This window comes from Kogia breviceps, chromosome 4, assembly GCF_026419965.1.
Source record: "Kogia breviceps isolate mKogBre1 chromosome 4, mKogBre1 haplotype 1, whole genome shotgun sequence".
Classification (NCBI taxonomy): domain Eukaryota; kingdom Metazoa; phylum Chordata; class Mammalia; order Artiodactyla; family Physeteridae; genus Kogia; species Kogia breviceps.
In genome coordinates this window covers 66,607,346-66,630,742 of record NC_081313.1, presented here as the reverse complement: position 1 = coordinate 66,630,742, position 23,397 = coordinate 66,607,346, and the positions used below count along the sequence as shown (strand labels likewise).

The window sequence follows — 23,397 nt, the reverse complement described above, 5'->3', positions numbered from 1 at the left end:
GGGTAGAGTAATCTTGGTTGTAGGTTTTTTTCCTTCATCACTTTAAATATGTCCTGCCACTCCCTACTGGCTTATAGAGTTTCTGCTGAAAGATCAGATGTTAACCTTATGGGGATTCCCTTGTGTGTTATTTGTTGTTTTTCCCTTACTGCTTTTAATATGTTTTCTTTGTATTTAATTTTTGACAGTTTGATTATTATGTGTCTTGGCGTGTTTTTCCTTGGGTTTATCCTGTATGGGACTCTCTGTGCTTCCTGGACTTGATTGACTATTTTCTTTCCTATATTAGGGAAGTTTTCAACTATAATCTCTTCAAATATTTTCTCAGTCCCTTTCTTTTTCTCTTCTTCTTCTGGGACCCCTATGATTCGAATGTTGGTGTGTTTAATGTTGTCCCAGAGATCTCTGAGACTGTCCTCAGTTCTTTTCATTCTTTTTTCTTTCTTCTGCTCTGCAGTAGTTATTTCCACTATTTTATCTGCCAGGTCACTTATCCGTCCTTCTGCCTCAGTTATTCTGCTATTGATCCCATCTAGAGTATTTTTCATTTCATTTATTGTGTTGCTCATCGTTAGTTGCTTCCTCTTTATTTCTTCTAGGTCCTGTTAACTGTTTCTTGCAATTTGTCTATTCTATTTCCAAGATTTTGAATCATCTTTACTATCATTATTCTGAATTCTTTTTCAGGTAGACTGCCTATTTCCTCTTCATTTGTTAGGTCTGGTGTGTTTTTATCTTGCTCCTTCATCTGCTGTGTGGTTTTCTGTCTTCTCATTTCGCTTATCTTACTGTGTTTGGGGTCTCCTTTTTGCAGGCTGCAGGTTCGTAGTTCCCTCTGTTTTTGATGGCTGTCCCCAGTGTCTGAGGTTGGTTCAGTGGGTTGAGCAGGTTTCCTGGTTGGGGGGACTAGTGCCTCTGTTCTGGTGGATGAGGCTGGATCTTGTCTTTCTGGTGGGCAGGTCCACGTCTGGTGGTGTGTATGGGGATGTTGGTAGCCTTATTATGGTTTTAGGCAGCCTCTCTGCTAACGGATGGGGCTGTAGACCTGTCTTGCTCTTTGTTGGGTATAGGGTGTCCAGCACTGTTCGTTTCTGGTCCTTGAGTGAAGCTGGGTCTTGGTGTTGAGATGGAGATCTCTGGGAGATTTTCGCTGTTTGATATTACGTGGAGCTGAGAGGTCTCTTGTGGACCAGTGTCCTGAGGTTGGTTCTCCCACCTCAGAGACACAGCCTTGACACCTGGCTGGAGTGCCAAGAGCCTTTAATCCACACGGCTCAAAATAAAAGGGAGAAAAAAATAGAAAGGCAAGAAAGGAAAGGAAGGGAGGAGGAAGGGAGGGAAGGGAGGAAGGAAGGAAGGAGGGAAGTAGGAAAGAAAGGAGGGAAGAAAGGGAGAAGACAAAATAAAGTAGGGTAAAATACAGTTTTTAAAATAAATAATTATTAAGAAGAAAAATGTCTATTAAAAAAAAAACGGGTCGGTCTAACCCTAGGACAAATGGTGAAAACAAAGCTATACAGACAAAATCTCACACAGCAGCACACACATACACACTCACAAAAAGAAAAAAGGGGAAAATAATAGTATATCTTGCTCCCAAAGTCCACCTCCTCAACTTGGGATATTTCGCTGTCTATTCAGGTTTTCCACAGATGCAGGGCACTTCAAGTTGATTGTGGAGCTTTAACCCGCTGCTTCTGAGGCTGCTGGGAGAGACCTCCCCCTCTCTTTGTTCGCACAGCTCCTGGGGTTCAGCTTTGGACTTCGCCCCGCCTCTGCGCGTAGGTCGTCCGAGGGCGTCTGCCCTTCGTTCAGACAGGACGGGGTTAAAGGAGCAGCTGATTCGTGGGCTCTGGCTCACTCAGGCGGGGGGGAGGGAGGGGCACAGATGCGGGGCGAGCCTGCGACATCAGAGGCCGGCGTGATGTTGCACCGGCCCGAGGTGCACCGTGCGTTTTCCCGGGGAAGCTGTCCCTGGATCCCGGTACCCCAGCAGTGGTGGGGTGCACAGGTTCCCGGGAGGGGCGGTGTGGAGAGTGACCTGTGCTCTCACACAGGCCTCTTGGTGGCGGCAGCAGCAACCTTAGTGTCCCCCACCCGTCTCTACTGTCCATGCCGACAGCCGCATCTCGCACCCATTTCTGGAGCTCCTTTACACAGTGCCCTTAATCCCTTCTCCTCGCGCTCCAGGAAGCGAAGAGGCAAGAAAAAGTCTCTTGTCTCTTCGGTAGCTCCGTGCCCGTTTCTGGAGCTCCTTTAAGCAGCGCGATTAAACCCCTCTCCTCATGCACCAGGAGGCAAAGAAGGAAGAAAAAAGGTCTCGTGCCTCTTTGGCAGCTCCAGACTTCAACTGGACTCCCTCCCAGCTAGCTGTGGTGCACTGACCCCTTCAGGCTGTTTTCACTCTGCCAACTCCAGACCTTTCCCTGGGATCCGACTGAAGCCTGAGGCTCAGCTCCCAGCCCTGCCCTCCCCAGCGGCTGAGCAGACGAGCCTCTCGGGCTGGTGAGTGCTGGTCGGTACAGATCCTCTGTGCGGGAACCTCTCCGCTTTGCCCTCTGCACCCTGTGGCTCCGCTCTCCTCCGCGGCCCCGGAGCTCCCCCCTCCGCCACCTGCAGTCTCCACCCGTGAAGGGGCTCCTAGTGTTTGGGAACCTTTCCTCCTTCACGGCTCCCTCCCACTGGTGCAGGTCTTGTCCCTATTCTTTTGTCTCTCTTTATTCTTTTTTCTTTTGCCCTACCCAGGTACGTGGGGAGTTTTTTGCCTTTTGGGAGGTCTGAGGTCTTCTGCCAGCGTTCGGTGGGTGTTCTATAGGAGAAGTTCTATGTGTAGATGTATTTCTGATGTATCTGTAAGGAGGAAAGTGATCCTCGCGTCTTACTCTTCTGCCGTCTTCTCGCTCCCCGATCTTTCATTGTTTGTGTATAGAAATACAACAGATTTCTGTGTATTAATTTTGTATCCTGTAACTTTACCAAATTTAACCTCCAGGTGTTCGTGTTTTTTATAGTTTTTTTTTCCTGTAATTGATTTCTAATGTCATAGCTTTGTAGTTGGAAAAGATGCTTGATATGATTTCAATATTCTTAAATTTACCAATGCTTTATTTGTGTTTCAGTATGTGATCTATCCTGGAGAATGTTCCATGTACATTTGAGAAGAAAGTGTATTCTGCTGCTTTCAGATGGAATGTCCTATAATTAAGTCTATCTGGTCTAATGTGTCACTTAAGGCTTCTGTTTCCTTATTGATTTTCTATCTGGATGATCTGTCCATTGAAGAAAGTGGGGTATTAAAGTTCCCCACTATTATTGTGTTACTGATTTCTCCTTTTATAGATTTTAGCATTTGCCTTATATATTGAGGTGCTCCTATGTTTGGGGCACATGTATTTACAATTATTATATCTTCTTCTTGGACTGATCCCTTGATCATTATGTAGTGTCCTTCTTTGTCTCTTGTAACAGTCTTTATTTTTAAGTCTATTTTGTCTGAGATGAGTATTGCTACTCCAGCTTTCTTTTGATTTCCATTTTCATGGAATACCTTTTTCCATCTCCTCACTGTCAGTCTGTATGTGACCCTAGGTCTGAAGTGGGTCTCTTTTAGACAGTGGTCTTGTTTTTGTGTCCATTCAGCCAGTCTATGTCTTTTAGTTGGAGCATTTGATCTGTTTATGCTTAAGGTAATTAGTGATATGTATGTTCTTACTGCCATTTTGTTAATTGTTTTGGATTTCTTTTTGTAGGTCTTTTTTCTTCCCTTCCTCGTGTGTTCTCTTCTTTCGTCATCTGATGACTGACTTTAGTGTTGTGTTTAGATTCATTTTTCTTTTGTGTGTGTGTGTACCTATTGTGGATTTTCAGTTTGCAGTGACCACGAGGTTTTGATAAAGGCAGTCTGTGTATAAACAAGATAGTTTTAAGTTGCTGGTCTTTTAATTTCAAGTACATTTCCAGTATCCTGCATTTGTACTCTCCTCTTGTCCCGATTGCTGGCTTTAATATCATATTTGTGTGTGGATGATTTCCTACTTCTACTGTATGTTTGCCTTTACCTCTGAGCTTTTCCATTTATAATTTTCTCATTTGTAGTTGTGGCCTTCTCTTTTCCACCTAGAGAAGTTCCTTTAGCATTTGTTGCAAAGCTGGTCTGGTGGTGCTAAATAATCTTAGCTTTGCTTGTCTGTTAAGCTTTTGACTTCTCTGTTGAATCTGAATGAGAGCCCTGCAGGATAGTGTATTCTTGCTTGTAGGTTCTTCCCTTTCCTCACTTTATATATATAGTGCCACTCCCTTTTAGCTTGTAGAGTTTTTGCTGACAGATCAGCTGATCACCTTATGAGAATTCCCTTGTGTGTTACCTGTTGCTTTTCCCTTGTTGCTTTTATTATTTTTTTCTTTGTCATTGTCAATTTGATTACTATGTGTCTTGGTGTGTTCCTCCTTAGGTGTAGCCTGCCTGGGACTCTCTGTGCTTCCTGGACTTGGGTGACTATTTCCTTTCCCATGTCAGGGAATTTTTCAGCTATTATCTCCTCCTTCTGGGACCCTTATAATGTGAATGTTGGTATGTTTATGTTGTCCCAGAGGTCTCTCAGGATGTTTCATTTCTTTTCATTCTTTTTTCTTTATTCTGTTCTGCAGCAGTGATTTCCACCATTCTGTCTATCAGCTCACTTATCCATTATTCTGCTATTGATTCCTTCTAGTATATTCTTCATTTCAGTTATTCCATTATTCATCTCTGTTTGTTTCTTGGTCTTTGTTAAACATTTCTTGCATCTTTTTCGATCTGTACCTCCATTCTTTTTCCGAGATCTTGGATCACCTTTACTATCATTACTCTGAATTCTTTTTTGGGTAGATTGCCTATCTGCACTTTACTTAGTTGTTCTTCTGGGGTTTTATCTTGTTCCTTCATCTGGGACATATCCCTCTGCCATCTCATTTTGTCTAATTTGCTTTGATTGCATTTTCCGTTCTGCAGGCTGCAAGGTTGTAATTCTTCTTGCTTCTGCTCTCTGCCCCCTGGTGGATGAGGCTGTCTAAGAGGCTTATGCAGGCTTCCTGGTGTGAGGGACTGGATCCTGACCACTGGTGGGTGGGCAGGGCTGTGCTCAGGAAGGCTTTAAGCAAACTGTCTGCTGATGGGTGGATCTGTGTTTCCACCCTGTTGGTTGTTTGGCCTGAGGCGACCCAGCACTGGCGCCTACAGGCTGTTGGGTAAGGCTAGGTGTGGGGAGGAAATGGCAGCCTCCAGGAGGACTCACACAATGAGTACTCATCAGAGCTGCCATTGCCAGTGTCTTTGTCCTGGCAATGAGCCACAGTCGCCCTCTGCCTCCACAGGAGACCCTCCAATACTAGCAGGTAGGTCTGGCCCAGTCTCTTTGGAGGTCACTCCTTTTTTCCCTGAGTCCTTGTGTGCACGAGACCTTGTGTGCATCCTCCAAGAGTGGAGTTTCTGTTTCCCCCAGTCCTATGGAATTTCTGCAGTCAAATCCTGCTGGCCTTCAAAACCAGATTCTTACGGGCTCCTCCTCACATTGTGGCTTCTTCTTTGTCTTTGGATGTAGGATATCCATTTTGGTAGGTTCCGTTTGTTTGGTTTTTGTCAGTTGTTGTTTAGCAGTTAGCTGTGATTTTGGTGTTTTCATAAGAAGAGGTGAGCTCACATCCTTCTCCTCTGCCATCTTGTCTCCATCCTTATTAACTTCAATTTTGGTCAAATGTATGCTGATAGCTTCTCCCCATGTTTTCTTGTGGTCTCTGGTAGGTCCTTGGATGATGATTCTTTGAAGGAGGGGAGATGGTGTACCTTTTAGTCTGGGTCTAGGTGCAGTCCAAGTCCTCACAGCAAAAGTAAGCACATATGGACAACTCAGTCATTCAGACCATGCGCCACTACTCCACACTGTGCCAACTGCCAATTTTGTTTTATTTCTTTCTAAAGCAAGCATTCTCAAAGTTTACTGTAAAAGCCTCTTGGGAGAAAAATGGACATAAACACCTCAAAAAGGCTTTGAAACAAAAGAAGTATGAAGAAGTCATGGGATGCCAACATGTCAGGATATTATAGGTCACAATGGTCACAAGATTGTATGGATGCAGGAATTAATAGACAAGGCAAGAAAAAAGTAGTTACTAGCATTGATTGTGGTTGTCTCTCTTGATAATGGGTTAATTTTGTTCTCTATGTGAGAAGTAAGCCAAAGACATTGTGATAGAGACCGTTATGCTCACCAGATATCCACATGCTCCTCTCCATTTCTCAGCCTCCTTTGCAGTTGGGCTGAGGTCATATAATTAGTTAAGGTCAATGAGATGTATCCAGAAATGATTTAAGCTGCTTCCATACCTGTTTTTTTTTTAAACATCCTGTGTAATCTAACAGCTTTCTCTCTCGTTGCCCTTTATGAATGTGGATGCCGCGTTTTTCAGATAATGGTGGTAATTTGCAACAGCCTGGATCTCTGAATCACTCCTTAGAAGAGACAACCTTCAGCAAGATGCCTAACCAACAGCAGCCTGTGACAGAAGCAAAAAATAAATATTTATTGCATTAAAAAAAAACAAAAATGATAAATCTATCTATGTATTCCTGCCTCAGACAGTTGAAATACATTTTCAACTTATTTAAGTCTTTAAACATTCCTTGGCTAGTCAATTTAAAAATGATCATTAAAAAGAAGCTGCATTATGTCTCGAAAAATATAACATGATTAGTTATCAAATCTCACATATGGGAAAAATGATCCAAACAAGAAAATAATAAAAATAATTCCCAAGAAAAAGAAAGCCATATGATTGATAGTCTGTTTGTCTTTACTAGGTTTTCCAGGGCAATTTTGACAATGATACCCACAGAAAAAACGTCATCGACCCTCCCATCTATGCACGGCACATAAGGATCCTTCCTTGGTCCTGGTATGGGAGGATCACGCTGCGGTCGGAGCTGCTGGGCTGCACAGAGGAGGAGTGAGGAGATCCCACAGCCCACAATCCTACTATTTCCCTCAAAGTATCTCCACAGAATGAACTCTACAAAATCTATCTGAAACTGAATGGAAATTTTCATGAAAAAGTGATAAAATTACGGTAGGCCACTAACTGTCTTCTTAAGGAGGTCTAAGCCTGCCTTTTCAAAGGTTTAATTTGATTTTTATCATTTAAAATTCTTAAGCAACATCACATTAGCTGTGAATTGCTTTTCTCATTGTTTTCTGACTTCTTCATACTGGTTGAAATATATTAGGCAAAGAAAGTAGCACTCTTGATAGCAAGGGTAAAAAAATCTCATAGTTATCAAATAAAAGCAAGAGTTGTTAGAGCTTTCATAATCAATACTCAACTTATTCTTATAAAAAGAAGAATACTGCAGTGTTAGCAATAAGTTTTTTTTCCCTTCTATAATGAGTCTATATTATCCTAATTATTTCCCTGTGCCTGACAAATACTGTCAGTGTTTATGACCAAAATTTGAAGAAAAATCTGTAACATGCAGTACTAACTGAAATTATAATTCTCATCTTACTTTTATTTCTAATCAGAGTATATGTTCTTTCTCTTTGTGCTATTCTATTTCTATATATTATATATTGCCTGAATAAGTTCATACTTTTCCCAATTGACTTTTGTCCTATTACTTGCCTAAAAGAAGTATCATGTTTATGTGTGTGTATATATATATATATGCACATATATATACATATATATGTGAAACATGATTATCAGTAGATTGAGCATATTTAGTATCACTAGAGTGAGTCTGCAATTCTCTTGTTTTTGAAGGAAGCTATAACTATGTAATCTCCAAATATTTCCTTTATAAAGACCTCAATACTACCATTTTGCAAAATTAACAAAACCACATTGTTTCTTTAAGACAAAATTTAAATCTTTGTTTTGATGGTATTTCCATAGCCTTATCTTTACTTTAAAATAATTCAAAAATTGTTTGTCTACTTAATTTTTTTTAGCAAATATTGACATAGTGCTGCATAACTTGGCCAAGAATATTCATCATTTCTTTGTTCATTTCTGCACTTCCTGTGAAACTAGAATTTTATTGAGGTTTGAAATTAGTAGTAGTTTCTCAGGAAAGCACAGTGCATAGACATTTGTGAGAAGAGAATTGTTTACTAATGACAAAGAGTAAGCCATTTTCAGGGTGAAAATTGATGTCTATCTATTTTGCTTTAAAGGTCCTGAAAAAATAATAAGCAATTATCATAATGACTTGTTATTGATAATGAGGTTTCATTGCCATTCTCTCAAATTAAGGCTCACACTGCCTCCATGAAAGTCCTCAACATCTAATTTATAAGCTTTACAAGTATTTGTTTTATAAGGCTTAGACACAGAATTACTGGGGTTTTAAATTGTGTCCTGAAAAAGAAAGTATGGTCATTGATGTCCTGGCAACACTGCTAAGTTCATTTTTTCCTTATTATTTGTGCTGCATAACAGAAGCCACTAGAATGTTACTGTCTTGTCTGTCCATGTGTTAACAGCATTTCTTGATGATGTATATATGGAGTGGTCTTCAATCATAGTGAAGAATTTAAAGAGAAAGTCAATCAATCATAATGGCATTTTTAATAAGAGCAAAATTAGGACTGGCTGGCCACATATTTGTCCTATGCCCACATGCTTTCTACTTCAGGCTCTTATTATAAAATTGTTGATTTGAATCATCTGAAATGGTGATCAGTTTTTAGCATCTTTCTTTCAAAAACAAAATTGCCATGTCATCAATATCATCTTTTTAAGATAACTTTAAATTCCTAATTTAAGTATTTTTAATTTGCTAAATTTCAAGGTCATGTTACAAATAATTGCTTAGGTCCAAAGCTATACACACACTCACTATGTAGCCAATGGCCCTTATTTCTTTAAAGATTTACTGGCCCACCAAATTTCTAGCCATTTTCTCTTGCAGGTTATGCACAGTTCTTGATTAAATTGTGAGTAATTTTTTGTAATGATTTACTTTCTCAAAATTATTCATGGCTTCTTATGATGTTTGTTTTAAATTTTATTTTATTGGTAGTTTTTCAAAAAATATTTTCAAAGGGAGTTTGTCAAAATTTTGTTACCTTTTAGAAATACATACAAATGGCTTTCTGTTGCTTGTGCATTTTCTCTCTGCTCTGTATGTTTTTCACCAACATGACATATCATGGGATATCTGTTTATCCCATGATGCCCCAAATTAATGACAACAGTTAATAATTATTGTGAAATAGTATGTAGCTTTTGTGTCATTTGTATCAATGACAAAGTGAAGCAAATTTATTTAAATTCACAGTAAAACAAGGACAATCATCACCTAGCCTTCACCATATTGAGTAACTATAATATGCTAATTTTATAATCTATGAAATTACAGTTTTAAACATATCCAGTTTATCTATGTCTTATTAAAAGCATTTATCATAATCACTAATTCTAATTTTAGGGTTGACTTTCTCTTTCTGAATGGCTTCGTAAGGGTTTATGTGAATTTTGAAGACTTAGGGTACTAATGATTGTATCTTTACTAGTCAACAAATTATGAAATATAATGTTCACTGCTGGCATCTGATGTGTCAGTAAGTACAGAAAAACTAAGGCACAAATAACCTTTGCAAACTTTGAAGCTGTGTAATATTCTAATGTTGGGTTTTTTCTTTGTATATATACTTAAATCATGTAGGATGTTGTAAAATGAGTATGACCTTGTCTAGTCTTCAAAGTTAAAATAAACTTTTGAAAATCTGGGATACTTTACTTTTGAAGCAGTTGTAATCAAACACATTTGTAAGAACACACAAATTGTCTGAATGTCAATACCCACTACTCCTCTTAACTACATGCTGGTTTACTTTTTCTTTATACAGAAAAATGAAACAAGCACAGAAAAAAAAAAAAGGAACTCAAAATAGCCTTCAAATGTACATTGATATCAGCCAAATTGACCTTTCCAAACTTATTAAAATGTGTGCATTTCTCCTGCTTTTAGCTGTGGACATTTTATTGGAATACTAATAACCCAGTCATTTTTTTGCCTCATGCATATTTAAAGTCTTGTGCTCCAGGATTGATCTGCCTATTGGTAAACAGATGCTATTGCTGTTATTTCTATTGTTTAAGTACATGATTCTCAGGAGTATAATGAAGAGATCTAGTCAATAGTAAGCAATAACACAAACACTAATAGTATATTTATCCATGTAACTTTAGCTGCTGCTTAAAGAAAATCATAACACTTGACTTCTTCATAAACCCTGTTTCAGCCTCTCTGAAAGTCACTGGTAAAATGTTGAGTCTGAGTACTTCCCACTTTTAAGATATTTCTTAAGATTCAAAAAATTTAGGAAAAAAACGAGATATTAAATGTTGACTCAGTTGTGCTTCAGTGAATCTCTGATAGTTCTCATACTAATTTATATATGTTTATGTATTCATACATGTTCCTATTTAACTGCATTTCAATGTGAATGGTTCAACAGGGTTCCATTGTTTGCCTAATTTTCACACACAAGCACACACAAATGTGTTTATATTAAATATAAGCAATTATATATATATATATCTTTTTTCAATAAGGCCAATAAAGAATTATGACAACATCTATACAGGACAAAAAGTCATTGTGATAACAGAATAATTATTCAACAGAAAATTTTCAACTATGAGACTTAAAATTACTAGTTCAAGAACATTTCCAAGGAGGAAAGTCTGATCCTGTGGAAGTTCGACTTTAAAAATATACTAAAGGTAACTTCATGAATGGAAAATATTCTCTATATAACCTAAAATTTTAAAACATGCAGCACTTCAGCTTTGAGTACATGATTTTAAGTGGAGATTTTGATAAATAAACATTAATTTGTACTGTTAGAAATGTCTTGCTCTCTCTCTTCCCAAAGACTAGTTTTAAACAATATTAACAATAGAGTTAGTGTGTTACTTATTTGTGAAAAATATTGCCACAAAGGTTTCTTTGAGATGCAAAAGGACCCTCTCACCTGAGCAGTTAAAGTGGAGGCTTAAACCACTTTGCTGGTTGAGAAATATCTGAACTACCCTGAAAGAGAATGCATTGTCTTTGTCCTTACAAAGAAAGTATACCTAGGGTAAGTAGCAACTTTTCCATTTGTTTTGAAGGGGGAAACAGGATTCCTTGATTCTACTGCAGTAAGTAGCTATAATCCATATTGGATATTTCAACACTGCCACCAAATAAAGTATTTTTCACAGTAGGCAAGTAGCACTTACTCAAAGACTTATTTCTGTTAGATGAATTTGGTAGCAGAAATAGGTAAAAATTTTTGGAAAAAGCTCCTCATTTAGTTGTTTTTGCATATCTTGGCAGGAGTTGACTGAGCCATTTTGAAAACACTAATGCTGTGGAAATATGGCATAGGAGCATCAGCAAATGGTCACCACATGACATGATTAAGCATTGCATAGGCGACTGCATCTAATTTAATTTTAACGTCCTCAAGGGCATGAACCACACTCTTCCATATTTTCCATATTTATGTAAAATCCCCATAGTACCATTCATATGCCCACATAAAAATATGTTAATAATGATGATGAATGGTGATATAAGCTCAACCTGCTGCCACCTGGGAAAGAAGTAGTGGTAGTGAGACTGATGGTGCATTCAAACAATACATCCCCCACGACCAGTGTGGAAACAGCTTTGAGAGAACTTCTCTAGGCATCAGGCCAAAACACTGTAGAGGATTAACAGGAAGACTACTAGGAGTAGGCTTCATTAATATGACACAGAAGGAATATTTTCAGTGATAAATGACAAATTAAACATAGATTTACACATATTTTATAATATTGCTACTTTTTAGAAATGTAAAGAAAAAAATAATAAAAAGGACTTGCCTTTCAGGAAGAGAACCATAGTGGGCCAGCAGCTCTGGAAGAGTTAATTAGTACAGCACTTCTCAAGGCCAATGGCATTTTCCACCTGGACCTGGGAAAGAATTGAACAGTATATCACAAAGGAAGCACTAAATAATCAACTCCAAGAGTTTAACTTCCTCAGTTCTCAAGTTTTAGGTAATGATAGGGATTTTATTTTTCTTAACAGTAGAAGCATCCTGCTATGATCTGAAGTTATATCCTCCCACAAATTCATGTTGAAATCCTAACCCCCAAATGTGATGGTATAGTAGGTTGGGACTATGGTGTAGGGGATTAGTTCATGAGAGTGGAACCCTCATGAATGGGATTAGTGCTCTCAAAACAGAGCCCCCTTAGAGTTCCTCAGCCCCTTCTATCCAGTGAAACACTAGTTATGAACCTTTAAGCTGACCCTCACCAGAAAGCAACCATGCTGGTATCTTGAACTTCAACTTTGCAGCTTTGAGAACTGTGAGCCATGAATTTCTGTTGTTTATATGTTAGCCATCCTATAGTATTTTGTTATAGCAGCCCTAATAGACTAAGACACATCCCAGAAAGGAATCTGTTTTTAGTGGTATAAATACCTCGATAAGTTGCTCGGGATGTGGACTTTTAAACAATAGTGAAATGTTTTTCAAATTTCCAGTGGAGAGAAATTGGTTGGTTAGGACTAACATTTCTCTGTTTAATTAAATACATTAGGAAAGGAGAAGAGCAGAGGGGAAGGGAAGGGAGGAATAAGTCCACTGTAAAAGTTCTTTCATGAAACATTTTTCTTTCCCTTATATTCCTGTGTATATATGTATTCTTGATCACCATGCTAATTATTTTTCTTACTCTGAAACAGCCATTAAAATTTGAGGGGACTTGCCTGGTGGCGCAGGGGTTAAGAATCTGCCTGCCAATGCAGGGGACATGGGTTCAAGCCCTGGTCCAGGAAGATCCCACATGCCGTGGAGCAACTAAGCCCATGCGCCATAACTACTGAGCCTGGGCTCTAGAGCCCACGAGCCACAACTACTGAACCCATGTGCTGCAACTACTGAAGCCCCCACACCTAGAGCCCATGCTCCGCAACAAGAGAAGCCACCGCAGTGAGAGGCCCGTGCGCCGCAACGAAGAGTAGCCCCCACTTGCCGCAACTAGAGAAAGCCCGCACACAGCAAAGAAGACCCAATGCAGCCAAAAATAAATACATAAAATAAATAAATTTATAAAAAACAAAAAAAAAAGTCACTGCAATATGGTCCCTGAACAGTTTTCTAAACACATGGTACCTCCTCGCTGACAGGTATGCTGGTGGCCCAATGTGAGTTTAGAGCCAGAGTTGGAGGGATTCTGTTAATAGGAGGTTTTTAGAGGCTGGATGGGGACAGAGGAGGCATGCAGTGTTGGAGGTCTAAGAGACTTTAAGAAAACAAATAGGGCTTCCCTGGTGGCGCAGTGGTTGGGAGTCCGCCTGGTGATGCAGGGGATACGGGTTCGTGCCCCGGTCCGGGAGGATCCCACGTGCCGCGGGGCGGCTGGGCCCGTGAGCCATGGCCGCTGAGCCTGCGCGTCTGGAGCCTGTGCCCCGCAAGGGGAGAGGCCACAGCAGTGAGAGGCCCGCATACCACAAAAACCACAAAAAAAAAAAAAAAAAAAAAAAAAAAAAGAAAACAAATAAAGATACTAGAGAATTGTGTGAAGTTTTTCTTTGTGGTGGGCAAAGCCCTTTGTCCTTTTCCCCTTAAAATATTCTAATAAGTTTTTTCCTCTTCCATTTCATTGTTAGGGAAGATGCACCCAGGTGTTGAGTACAGCCCGAAGGTGGGTTTGTAGCATGAGCAGAGGCTGCCTGTGGGGACCTGGCACTTGGGGGATTAAATAAACTGCAGATTTATATATTGGTTTGTTTTTTTGAATAGATATTGATGCTTTTATTTTTAAATGGATTTTTCTACAGTCACTTCTAGTTTAAAAGTCCATAATCTGATTCCCCCCACACCATGAACCTAAACTTTTAAGCCTTTCAGAAACTCATACTACTAATTCCATGCTTGAGAGTTTTACTGCCTAAACCTAATATCACAAATACTTATAACTCCAAACGATAGCATTAGGCTGTATTTCATGACCTGTAAAATACTGAAATGTTTTCCCTTTCACTGGAGATATAAAAGCTAAATTCTTTCATAAATAACACTGTAGAAACTACTAAATTAATATTAAGAGAAGATTAAGATTAACCAACCTCTTTAAAAAATCCTTCTTTGAATACAATCATACCTCAAGAAACAAGAAAAATCTCAAACAACCTAACCTACACCTAGAGCAATTAGAGAAAGAATAAACAAAACCCAAATTTAGTAGAAGGAAAGAAACCATAAAGATCAGAGCAGAAATCAATGACATAGAGATGAAGAAAACAATAGAAAAGATCAACAAAACTAATAGCTGGTTCTCTGAGAAGATAAAATTGATAAACCTTTAGCCAGACTCATCAAGAAAAAATGGGAGAGACTCAAATCAATATAATTAGAAATGAAAAAGGAGACGTTATAACTGACACCACAGAAATACAAAGAATCATAAGAGACTACTACAAGCAACTCTATCCAATAAAATGGACAACCTGGAAAAAATGGACAAATTCTCAGAAAGGTACAGTCCCTCAAGACTGAACCAGGAAGAAAGAAAATATGAACAGAGCAATCACAAGTAATGAAATTGAAACTGATTAAAATCTTCCAACAAATGAAAGTCGAGGACCAGATGGCTTCACAGGTGAATTCAAACATTTAGAGAAGATCTAATACCTATCCTTCTTAAACTCTTCCAAAAAATAAGAGGAAGGACCACTCCCAAACTCATTCTACAAGGCAACCATCACCCTGATACCAAAACCAGACAAAGATATCACCAAAAAAAAGAAAATTACAGGCAAATACCAGTGATGAACATAGATGCAAAAGTCCTCAACAAAATACTAGCAAACAGAATCCAACAACACATTAAAAGGATTATACACCATGGTCAAGTGGGATTTATCCCAGGGATGCAAGGATTCTTCAATATACACGAAAGTGATACACCACATTAACAAACTGAAGAATAAAAACCATATGATTGGGCTTCCCTGGTGGCACAGTGGTTGAGAGTCCGCCTGCCGATGCAGGAGACGCGGGTTCGTGCCCTGGTCCGGGAGGCTCCCGCGTGCCGCGGAGCGGCTGGGCCCGTGAGCCATGGCCGCTGGGCCGGCGTGTCCGGAGCCTGTGCTCCGCAACGGGAGAGGCCGCGACAGTGAGAGGCCCGCATACCGAAAAAAAAAAAAAAAAAAAAAACCATATGATCATCTAAAAAGATGCAGAAAAAGCTTTTGACAAAATTGAATATGCATTTATGATAAAAACTCCAGAAAGTGGGATAGAGGGAACCTACCTCAATATAATAAAGGTCATATATGAAAAATCCACAGCTAACATCATACTCGGGGGGAAAAACTGAAAGCTTGTCCCTGAAGATCAAGAAGAAGAAAAGCATGTCCATTCTCACCACTTTTATTCAACATAGTTTTGGAAGTCCTAACCATGGCAATCAGAGAAGAAAAAGAAATAAAAGGAATACAACTTGGAAAATAAGAAGTAAAACTGTCACTGTTTGCACATGACATGATACTATACATGGAAAATCCTAAAGATGCCACCAGAAAACTACTAGAGCTAATCAATGAATTTGGTAAAGTTGCAGGATACAAAATTAATATACAGAAACCTGTTGCATTCCTATACACCAACAATGAAAGATCAGAAAGAGAAATTAAGGAAACAATCCAATTTACCATTGCATCAAAAAGAATAAAATACCTAGGAATAAACCTACATAAGGAGGCAAAAGACCTGTACTCAGAAAACTATAAGACACTGATGAAAGAAATCAATGGTGATGCAGATAGATGGAGAGATATACCATGTTCGTGGATTGGAAGAATCAATATTGTCAAATTGACAAAAAGTAATCTACGGATTCAGTGCAATCCCTATCAAATTACCAATGGCGTTCATTTTTCACAGAATTAGAACCAAAAAATTTTATAATTTGTATGAAACACAAAAGACTCCGAATAGCCAAAGCAATCTTGAGAAAGAAAAATGAAGCTGGATGAATCAGGCTCCCTGATTACCAAGTATACTACAAAGCTACAGTCATTAAGACAATATGGTACTGGCACAAAAACAGAAATATACATCAATGGAACAGGATAGAAAGTCCAGAGATAAACCCACACAACTATGGTCACCTAATCTATGACAAAGGAGGCAAGAATATACAATGGAGAAAAGACAGCCTCTTCAATAAGTGGTGCTGGGAAAACTGGACAGCTGCATGTAAAAAAAATGAAATTAAAACACTCCCTAACATCATACACAAAAATAAACTCAAAATGGGTTAAAGACCTAAATGTAAGGCCAGACACTGTAAAACTCTTAGAGAAAAACATAGGCAGAACACTCTGACATAAATCACAGCAAGATCTTTTTTCATCCACCTCCTAGAGTAATGAAAATAAAAACAAAAATAAACAAATGGGATCTAATTAAACTTAAAAGCTTTGGCACAGAAAAGGAAACCATAAACAAAGCAATGAGACACCCCCCAGAATGGAAGAAAATATTTGCAAACAATGCAACTGACAAGGGATTAATCTCTGAAATATACAAACAGCTCATAAAGCTCAATATCAAAAAATAAACAACCCAATCAAAAAATGGGTAGAAGATCTAAATAGACATTTTTCCAAAGAAGATATACAGATGTCTAAAAAGCACATGAGGGCTTCCCTGGTGGTGCAGTGGTTAGGGGTCCACCTGCCGATGCAGGGGACACAGGTTCGTGCCCCGGTCTGGGAAGATCCCACATGCCACAGAGCGGCTGGGCCCGTGAGCCATGGCTGCTGAGCCTGCGCATCCAGAGCCTGTGCTCCACAATGGGAGAGGCCACAACAGTGACAGGCCCGCATACCGCAAAAAACAAACAAATAAATAAAAAGCACATGAAAAGATGCTCAACATCACTAATTATCAGAGAAATGCAAATCAAAACTATAATGAGGCATCACCTCACACCGGTCAGAATGGCCATCATCAAAAACTCTACAAGCAATAAGTGCTGGAGAGTGTGTGGAGCAAAGGGAACCCTCCTACACTGTTGATGGGAATGTAACGTGGTACAGCCACTATGGAGAACAGTATGGAGGTTCCTTAATAAAGTAAAAATAGAACTACCATATGACCCAACAATCCCACTTGTAGACATATACCCGGAGGAAACCATAATTCAAAGAGATACATGCACCCCAATGCACTATTTATAATAGCCAGGATGTGGAATCAACCTTAATGTCCATCAACATATGAATGGATAAAGAAGGTGGTACCTATATACAATGGAATATTACTCAGCCATAAAAAAGAATGAAATAATGGATAGACCTAGAAATGGTCATACTGAGTGAAGTAAGTCAGACACAGAAAGACAAATATCATCTGACATTGCTTATATGTGGAATCTAAAAAAAGGGGTATAAATGAACTTAGTTACAAAACAGAAATAGAGTCACAGATGTAGAAAACAAACTTATGGTTGCCAGGGGATAAGGGGAGGCAGGGATAAATTGGGAGATTGGAATTGAAATATACACACTATTATATATAAAATAGATAACTAATAAGAACCTACTGTATAGCGCAGGGAACTCTACTCAATAATCTGTAATGGCCTATATTGGAAAAGAATCTAAAAAAAGAGTGGATATATGTATGTGTATAACTGATTAACTTTGGTGTACACCTGAAACTAACACAACATTGTAAATCAACTATACCCCAATAAAATTTTTAAAATAAATAAATAGTGTAAGATGGGGGAAAAATCAATTAATTCATAATACATTGTTTCTGCCTTTTATTCAGTAGAACTATTTTTGGAGGTGATAATTAAAACCCATCAATAAGAATAACAATAAAACATTACTTAAGGGAAATTTCCTGCACATCCTAAAATATATATATATATATATATATATATATATATATATATATATATATATATATATATATATATATATATTCCCTGGAAGCTGTCATCTGCATTTTATTTACTTGTTTGGTGTTTTATCTGTTCTGAATTGCAGACATTGAAATTTCTATATAAATTGTGTTTAACATACCTAAATCCTTCTAAACTATGTATTTGAATAAAATCTTGTAACAGCAAGTTCCATGGGGAAAAGAAAAATACTTCTTTGAGGAAAATTTAAGAACTATGCAAGGTTCTGGAAATACAAAAATGCAAAGACTTTGACCTTCAGGAGCTCACAGTCTGGAGGGTGGGAGTGGGGGTGGGGGGAGACAAGGAAGCCAACAGTCATATTGGGTGCTGTGACAAAAATATGCTCAAAGTGCAAAGAGAACACAGAACACAAGCACTCACACCAGTAAATGAAGTAGGTCAGGCAAAGCACCCTGGGGTAGGGGACATCTGAAATGACATCAAAACTGTCTAAATTAATACTTGTGACCCCTGAAACCTCCAATTTACTATTCATGACAACTCTAGGAAGAACTGATTAACATTTCCTCTTTGGAAGAGGAGAAAGAAAAGCTAAAAGGGGTTAGGAGATTTGCCCAAGATATAGGGCACTGATCTGTACCTAGATCTGATGATATCTTCCTCCTACAGCAATACCCTTTTCCTTTTTTTAAGTCAAAGGCTGCTGAAAATGTGTTTCGTTACATACTGGTACTTAACAACAGGAATGATTTGCCTCCAGACGAGCAGTTATTGTTTATTTTGAAACTTTGCATATTATCCTAAATAACTGAATACACCAGTATTACCTAACATAGTTTTTGAAATAACTCATTACTGGGTGAGGTGTTGCTCATCACAAGAATATATGAGGAAAGATCCTCAAATGATGAACAGCTAATGACTACTGTGAGATATTTCATAGTATTGATTTTTTAAAAGGAGAATAATAAGCCCCAAATGTCAAAGTATCTACTATACCAAGACACAGTAAATAGCCTATCCTCATGTGTACAGCATGAGATGGTTAATGTAATAATCAAAACATTTATACTTAAGAAAATTTTGAGAATAGCATTCAATAGATAAGAGAAACCACAGGTATCTTCAATTTTTAAAAAGAATTCCAAATAACACACAAAAAACCCCCAAAACACAAAACATAAAACCACCTCTTCTTGAGTTCTAGTACCCCATATTTATGAGTTAATGTACTCTTGACTAGAAGAGTAGATGAGTAGTGCACACAATATCTTAGGAAATCAAGCATGTGTACTAACACAATTTAAGGAATCAACTTCTTAACAATAAATAGTTGGCATTATCTTTTTCATTCCCTGGTGACTTTTCAATTAGTAGAATTAGGAGCTTAACCAGTGACTAATAACCCTGTGCAACCTCATGAAATCAGTAAATGAAATTTCTATAGCTTAATTTAAATAGTCAATTCTCTGTCAATGATTCATCAGTGAACCAGAATAAGCTGAAAGAATCTTAGACAACTGGAATTAAGGGACCATCAACTCTGGGATGCATTTGTTTAAATGTTTAATTCCCTAGGTTGTATTCATCCAATATCTAAATGTGTTCAAGAAAAGGTAGTATAACCTAAGTAAGTCTTTAGTATTTCTAATGACCAATGAATCTTACCCCTAATATTTGAATTATACCCTTGCTAAAGCTGAAATCATATATTTCACTAAAATCAGAAAACTGGTAGTTATGGTATTTTTGTGATTACTCTGTTTTTGCCCCCTCAGTTCTCTTTAATGTTTTTTAAATCTACTCAATATTTTAAATAATCTTCTGAAAATATAAGGCCTCAAACTGGATAAGGCACATTGAATACAGTGAAAAGATCATTTATGATCCTTATCTTGTTTATCTTTTTAGTAGGCTTATTTTACAGTAGCACCTATAAGCTTGAAAGATGTTCAGTCTGTAGTCTAATATGAGTACCTGATTATCTCTAATGCATTTCTGCATGTTAAGTTATTCTGGGTCTTGGTTTGGGCCAATATTCTTTGCCTTATTAAGCACATCATCTTATATGTATTCCTATTTCTTTTTTAAAAAATCATTTTCACAGTAAATAATGATTTGAAACCTGTGCTGCAGGCACTCTCTCATCTAAGAAATAATTTGAGTCTACTAAAGGCAAAACAAAAAGACTCATGAAAATATCAAGGGTGAAATTTATGTCCATGGCATCTGTGTACGGTCAAATATATTGTGCCATGCACAAAGGAGACAGGCCAAGGGATGTGAGTGAAGGCTGAAGTCTAGCCTCTTTTTCATTTTGCAAGCTCAAACCCTGAGGAAGATATGTCCACAGAAAGTGACTTTGTGTGTATCATATTCCCACGAGAGGCACTTTTGCTAATTTTAATTAGCATCTTATATTCTGGGGATAGAGGCTTGATTAGTTTCAATGCCCAACTACCACTTTTATTAAGCCAATCTTCCAGTATAGGAGACTATTATTATTTTACATTTTTGTAATATATTTAGCATATTCTAAATATTTCCTACCCTAGTATAACCTTAAGCATAAAAATGAAAATCCAAGGTTTTGCTTCAATCTCCCCTCCACTGATGGTACTACAGATCTCAAGTTGCACCTAAAATGGGTATGGAGGTCCTCTTTTTCCACCCCTTACTCCTGCCTTTAAAAATGGCTAGAATAGGGGAGTGCCCACAATGGCAGAGTAGAAAGACCCTGAGTTCACCTCCTTTCATGAGCAAATGAAAATTGCAACTATCTTCAGAACAAACATTGATGAAAAAGACTAGAAACTACCAGCAAAGATTTTCTACAACTAAAGACATAAAGAAGGAACTACAAGGAGATGGGTAGGAGGGGCAGACTTGTGATATAATCAAATGCCATACCCACAGGTGGGTGACCCACAAACTGGAGAATAATTATATTGCAGAGGTTCTCCCACAGGAGAGAGTTCTGAGCCCCATATCAGGATTCCCAGTGCAGGGATCCAGCACAGGGAAGACAAGGCCCCAGAACATTCAGCTTTGAAGGCTAGTGGGGCTTAACTGAAGGAGCCTCATTGGACTGGGGAAAAGAGAGACTTCACTCTTAAAGGGCACATGCAAAATCCACATGCACCAGATCCCAGCAAAAAAGCAGCAATTCGATAAAAGCCTGGGTCAGACCTACCTGCTGGTCTAGGAGAGTCTCTCGGTGAGATGGGTGTTGGGGGTTGAGGCAGCTATGGCTCGCCCTAGGTACTTATACAATGGTGGCAGACATATTGGGGAACATTCAAACACATGAACACAGCTATTGGCAGCTGCCATCTTGGCTCATCAGACCAAGATGTGACCCCACCCAACAACCTGTGCTGGCACGCCTCAGGCCAAACAGGAAGCAGACAGGCTTCCTAAAGACTTCCTGAGTCTACAACTGCCTCTAGACATGCCCCTAGACATGGTCCTGCCCACCAGACAGGGCCAAGGCCCAGCTCCACTCTCCAATGAACAGGCACCAGCCCTTCCCAACAGGAAGCCTGCACAGGCCAACAGACCAACATCATCCACCAGGGGGCAGACACCAGAAGCAGAAAAATTATGATCCCACAGCCTGCCAGACCCTATCCTGGGACCAACTGGGTCCTGGCCCTGCCCACCAGCAGGCCAACAAAACCTTCGGGACACCCCAGAACCCAAAGCCAACTGTGTGAAGAGCCTCCCCCTCAACCAACAATCTGAAATGAGCTCTGAGATCCATGGGCCCTGCAGCCAGACTCCAGGTACCAGCTCTGCCTTCCAGGAGTCTGGCAAAATCCCCAGGATCTACCTTCATCTGCCAGTGGGTGGGCAATAGCCCCAGAGTCTTAAGAACCCTGACCACCCACCAGTGAGCCAGCACTAGCCCCGGAGCCCCATAGGGTTCTGCAACCAGCCATCTCATGACCAGGACACACTAAACAACAGTCAGCAGCATCCACACAAGATAGGGCCTGGCAACCAACTGGACTAGGGACCAACCAAACCTACCAGACCACCCACATGGTCAGCCCATCACATCAGAAGGACCCATGCAACCCTCTTAGGGGGAACCCCTAGAGCATACTGCTTGGGGAGTGAGGGGAGCAAACTGCTGGGATGCATAGGACATCTCCTACACAAGGCCACTTCTCCAAAGATGAGAAATATAGCTAAACTACCACATAAAAATACAAATAGCAACTTAGATAAAATGAGGCAGCAGAGGAAAATATTTCAGATGATGGAACAAGATAAAACCCCAGAACAATTAACTGAAGTGGAGATAGGCAATGTACCCAAGAAATAGTTCAAAGTAATGATCATAAAGACGATCAAAGAACTTCGGAGGAGAATGGATGCACAGAGCAAGAAGTTAGAAGTTTTTAACAAAGTATTAGAAAATATAAATAACCACCAGAGAGGAGGAATACAATAATCGAAATGAAAAATACACTAGAAGAATCGATAGTAGACTAAGTGATTCAGAAGAATGCATCAGTGAGCTGGAAGACAGAGCAGTAGAAACCACTGTCACTGAACAGAAAAAAGAAAGAAGAATGAAATGAAAACAATTTAAGAGACCTCTGTGATAACATCAGCACATTATAATATTCACATTATAGTGATCCCAGAAGGAGACAACAGAGAGAAAAAGCTTGAGAAGATATTTAAAGAGATAATAGTTGAAAACCTCCCCAATATGGAAAAGGAAACAGTCACCCAAGTCCAGGAAGCACAGAGAGACCCATGCAGGATTAACCCAAAGGGGAACACACCAAGACACACTGTAATCAAAATGACAAAAATTAAAGAATATTAAAAGCAGCAAAGGAAAAGCAACAAATAACAAACAACAAATAACAAACAAAAAACAAACAAGGGAACACCCATAAGCCTATCAGCTGATTTTGCAACAGAAACTCTGTAGGCCAGAAGGGAGTGGCACCATATATTTAAAGTGATGAAAGGGAAAAACCTACAATGAAGAATGCTGTACCCAACGCTCTCATTCAGATTTGATGGAGAAACCAAAAGCTTTACAGACAAGCAAAAGCTAAAAGAATTCAGCACAACCAAACCACCTTTACAATTGTCAAAGGAAATTCTCTAGGAAAAAGAAAAGACTGAAACTAGAAACAGAAAAATTACAAAATGAAAAAGCTCACTGGTAAAGGCAAACATACATCAAAGGTAAGAAATCATCCACAGACAAAGCTAGTAGGGAGGTTTAAAGACAAAAGTAGTAAAATCTTCTGTAACCAAAATAAGCACTAAGGGATACACAAAACAGTCAGATGTAAATTATGATATCAAAAACAGTAATCGTGGGACTTCCCTGGTGGTCCAGTGGTTAAGACTGTGCTCCCAAAGCAAGGGGCATGGGTTCAATCCCTGGTTGGGGAA

General features: G+C 38.9%; 1 protein-coding gene across 2 annotated transcripts in view; it reads left to right on the top strand.

Moving 5' to 3' along the window:
• Nucleotides 1-9,765, top strand: part of EDIL3 (EGF like repeats and discoidin domains 3) — a 439,395-nt gene extending 429,630 nt beyond the window's left edge. For both annotated transcript variants that reach the window (XM_059061090.2, XM_059061089.2), the window contains one exon: nucleotides 6,836-9,765. In XM_059061090.2, coding sequence (XP_058917073.1) covers nucleotides 6,836-6,985 — 150 coding nt within the window. In that variant the 3' untranslated portion in view covers nucleotides 6,986-9,765. The remainder of the gene's footprint in view (nucleotides 1-6,835) is intronic.
• Nucleotides 9,766-23,397: the final 13,632 nt, after the last annotated feature.